Consider the following 4283-nt stretch of genomic DNA (forward strand, 5'->3'; position numbering starts at 1 on the left):
CCCCGGGGGGGGGGGGGCCGGCCGCTCTGCCCCCCCCCCCCGGTGTTGCTCTGCAGTGGCCAGAAGTACTTGACAGCAGTGGTGAAGGTGTTTGGGCCCCTCACGAGGAATTACTACATCCGAGCTATCCTGCACGCTGCGTAAGTGGGGTGTGCGGGGTTGGGGTTGGGGTGCAGCCCTCCCCAGCCCCCCCTAAACCCCCAGTCTCTCACACAGCCTGGCTGTCCCCGCTGGTTTCCTCCTCTCCACCATCCTGGGCACTGTCTGCTTGGGCACCGCGAGCGGCATCTACCTGCTGGTGAGTGCAGAGTAGCTTCGGGGGGGATTTTGGGGGGGCTGGGGGCCCTGCCGGAGGAAAGGGTCCCCCCCTGACGGCCCCCATGGCTTCACAGGCGGCGGTGCGTGGGGAAGAGTGGAGACCCATCGAGCAGAAGCCCCGGGAGCGGCCACATGTGGGGGACACCATCAAGCAGCCGCCCAGCAACCCCCCACCCCGGCCCCCCGCCGACACCCGCAAGAAGCAGCCAGCGGAGGTGGGGGGGCAGGTGAACCCCATCCCCGTCGAGGCTGAGTAACTCGGGGTGGGGGGGAGCTCTCCTGCCGCTGCTGCGCTGCTCGTGTTCCCGCTTCCCAACTGCACCCCGGCTCCTCGGTGGGAAACTGGGGTGGCTGGCTCCTGGGGATCCCCAAATCCCCAGGGATGCTCAGCTCCTGGAGTGGTCCCCAGCTCCCAGGGGCTCCCTAGCTCCTGTTGGATCCCCAAGGATGCTCAGCTCTCTGGGGGGGTCCCCAGCTCCTGGGGATCCCCAAATCCCTAAGGATGCTCAGCTCCCTGAAGGGGCCCCAGCTTTCCAAGCAGCCCCCAGTTCCCTGGGGGATCCCCAAATCCCTGGGGAACTTCAGTTCTCTGGGGCATTCCCAGCTTCCCGAGGGGTCCCCAGGCCCTGCAGCCCCACGGGGATGGGGGGGGGATCAGGCAGCTCTGCTCCCTGCACCCTCTCTTGCTGTTTTTTGTCACTTCTGCGGTTGCTGTTGCAATAAAAGGTGGGAAAAGCGCCAGCTCCCCCTGCCTCCTGCTCCCCTGGGGGGGGTTGCTGCAGCTGCTGGGGCTGGATTTGGGGGGGGTTTTAAGGACAAACAGCCCAATTATGGGCAAATGCAGCTGAAGCCGGGGTGGGGGTGTGCAGAATGCAGCCACTGCAGGGCTTTGTCCCTCCTGCTGTGGGGAGGGGGGAACGGGGAGATGTCCTCAGGGGACCTGTGGTGCAGAGGGGGGGCCATGCTGCTGTGCCGTGCTCAAATCTTCTGTGGAGCTAAAAGGTGGGGTGAAGATGGGGGGACAGACGCGGTGGCACGTGGACCTGCACCACAGCTGCACAGCGTGTCCCAGAGGAGCCCCCAAAGCCTGAGGTGACCCCCTGGCAGGGAAAATAGCGTGTGTGTGGGGGGGCATTTCCCTCCCCACTCCCACTCGTGGGTGCCCAGGTGTGATGTGGGACCATGTGCCGCTTGGTGGTATTGATCTTGTTGGGCATCAGCAGAGGCTCCGGGCTCCCCTCTACCTGCCCCCCCAAGTAACCCCTGGTCTGGTGGGGGGGGTGCAGACACCCCAGGGCACCCGTGGGTGCTGGCAGGGCACGTGGGGTGGCCCCAGCAGATGGCGCTGGGCCCGTGGGACGTGGGTGCCTGGGGGCAGAACCGTGGGAAAGGTGTGGGTGGTGGGATGCTGCGAGTGCCGGGGCTGATCCCCTCCATCCTGGGGCTGGGGGGGTGGTGGGGTAGGGCACCCCCCTGCCCCATCACCTTCCCTATCGCCTCCCAGTTCATCCTGCCCTGCCGCACTGGGTGCACCGGTGCTTTGCCCACCATGCTGGGGCTGCGAGATGCCCCACAGTCGAGCATTGCCCCACGGGGTACCCAGGGATGTACCCCCATCCCCATCTGCACCCATTTGCCCCCCCCTCCCATGCTGATCTCCCCACGACGCTGGCTGGGAACAGAGCAAGGACCATGCCCGGGGAGTCGGCCTTTATTTGCAGGCTGCACGCTGCCGGTATTAAATAGCACATATAGAGGAGACAATAAATAGCTTTGCGGGGGGGAATAAATAACCAGCCAGCCCCTGGGAAGCACTCGTGGGGTCATGCTGGACCCGGAGTCGCAGCCTTGGTGTGGGGGGGGTCAGCAATAAATACAGGTTAAAAAAAAGAAGTCCCCCAGCAGCAAGGCTTATAAATAACATAAATAACGAGGTGATGGTTTGGGAGGGGGGAGACACCCGGCTCTGTGTTGGGGGGGGGGCCGGGTGGGTGCTCTAAAACAAGCACGGGTGGAGGTGGATGCAGTGACACGGTCACGCTATGGGGCTCCATGGGAGCCGGGGTGGGGGGGGGGCTCAGCGCCCGGTGCGGGGCAGGACGCAGGTACAGCCCACCGGCACCCTAATATAGTCCACCTCGAAGGTGACGAGGCCGGGGCCGGTGGGACGCGGGCAGGGCTTGCGCCGCAGGACCATCATGGTCTGGTAGATGGCCACCGAGTTGAGCGATGTCGTCTCCCGACCCGTCTTGACGTCCACGCAGCCGCTGCAGAGGCACTCGGCGAAGGCCAGCTTGCGCGGGTAGCGGTTCTCATCTTCGTCGATGCTGCGGGCGAGGTGTGGGGGGGGAAACACGGTCAGCAAACCCCTTCCCCTGTGCCCCCCCAAGCCACCCCCATGCTAGCAGCAACAGGGATGCCCCCAGGAAGCGGCAAGTGAAGGATGTTCGGGGAAACTGAGGCACGCCGCAGCAGCCAGCATAGGGTATGTGTGGGGGTGTCCCAGGTGGGGGCCACTCACCGGTAGCGCCACGGGGAGATGGAGCGCTCGTTGGGTTCGCTGCGAAGGCCGGCGCGGAGCTGCAGCGTGGGGCAGGCACGCTCGCGATGGCGACGGTGTCGGCGATGGCCGGCGTTGGCCTCCTGCAAGCGTTCCAGCTGCGGCACCAGCTGCACCGGCACGTAGTGGTCCCAGCGCAGGCTGCGACCCAAGAGATGCGCGGGGGCTTCGCCGTCCCGCAGCTCACCCACGCTGTAGCAGTGAACGTGGGGATGGTGCGGGGGGCTACCGGGGCGGCGCAGACCACGGCACAGCATCAGCGTGCCCAGCAGCACCAGGGCACCCAGCCAGCCCTGTGTGAGAACCCGGGTCAGAGGGGGGGGACCCAAATCCTGCACCCTACCCTGGCACCCACCCCCTGCCCTCCTGGGGATGCAGCCCGCAGCAGGGACCCACAGCCCACCAAGGGTCCCCCCCCAACCTCAGGGGGCTTTGACATGCAGAGCAGCAGCGCATGTGTGCTTGCACACCCCTCCCCAAAAGCGTGAGCTGGTACCCACACATGCACATGTATGCACACACATGTTTACATGTGCACACAGCGTACCAGCACAGATATATACACACCCCCACCTCCTAACGCAGTAGCACACCTATGTGCGTGCATACATGGTACCAGCACATGTATATATACACAGAGGCTACCTGTACATATACACACACGTACAGACAGCTATACACACACTCAGAGAATACCTGTATATACACACGGACAGCCAGCACACATGTAGCTCTGCACAAACATACACGCAGTATCAGTGCAGGCACCCGGAGCGCCAGCACATGTCAAGATACCACTACATGTGTGTAACACACACACACACATCAGTACCAGTGTATGTACAAGCACATATATACACACATATGTCCCATACTGCCCTTCCATGCACATACACAGAGCAGTATCAGCCTGTGCGCATCTAGACACCCACACAGAGGTAACAGCACATATGCATACACGCACATGGACATTTGTGCACACACACACACACATATATTACCAGCACCCATGCCTACACCTGATCCACCCTTCCACACGCACACCCCAGCCAGAAACTCACACATATATCACCAGCATATGTGCAGAGAGCCATGCACACACACTACTGCCCAGCCCTTATACATATAGAAGACTATACTCCCCCCCACATACCAGCACGCATGTAGCTACATGTGCAAAACCACCAGCACGCACACATCCACGGCCAGCCTGACACACGCATCGCCAGCACGTGTGCATCTACACACACCCAGCAGCAGCACCCACCAGCCTTCACGTTCCCACCCCCTCTAGCTGGAGAACCCCCTTGTGCACACACACGCACGTGTGCACACACACGCATGTGTCCACACGCACCCCCCCCCCCGCCATCCACATACGCTCTCACCCCCATCCCAGCCGCCA

The 4283-nt window shown here is 62.9% G+C and overlaps 2 protein-coding genes across 2 annotated transcripts in view; one reads left to right on the top strand and one right to left on the bottom strand.

Annotated features, from left to right (window-relative positions):
• LOC104839426 (cytochrome b-245 light chain) overlaps positions 1–973 on the top strand; it is a 1654-nt gene extending 681 nt beyond the window's left edge. The window contains exons 3-5 of the mRNA XM_010579712.1: positions 57–140; positions 217–298; positions 393–973. Of these exons, the coding sequence (XP_010578014.1) occupies positions 57–140; positions 217–298; positions 393–575 (349 nt within the window). The 3' untranslated portion in view covers positions 576–973. The remainder of the gene's footprint in view (positions 1–56; positions 141–216; positions 299–392) is intronic.
• A 1422-nt stretch (positions 974–2395) lies between these two features.
• IL17C (interleukin 17C) overlaps positions 2396–4283 on the bottom strand; it is a 2476-nt gene continuing 588 nt past the window's right edge. The window contains exons 2-3 of the mRNA XM_010579713.1: positions 2840–3171; positions 2396–2645 (exon numbers count right to left, since the gene is read on the bottom strand). Of these exons, the coding sequence (XP_010578015.1) occupies positions 2396–2645; positions 2840–3171 (582 nt within the window). The remainder of the gene's footprint in view (positions 2646–2839; positions 3172–4283) is intronic.

The sequence above is a fragment of the Haliaeetus leucocephalus genome, unplaced genomic scaffold, assembly GCF_000737465.1.
Source record: "Haliaeetus leucocephalus isolate CR32 unplaced genomic scaffold, Haliaeetus_leucocephalus-4.0 Scaffold668, whole genome shotgun sequence".
Classification (NCBI taxonomy): Eukaryota; Metazoa; Chordata; class Aves; order Accipitriformes; family Accipitridae; genus Haliaeetus; species Haliaeetus leucocephalus.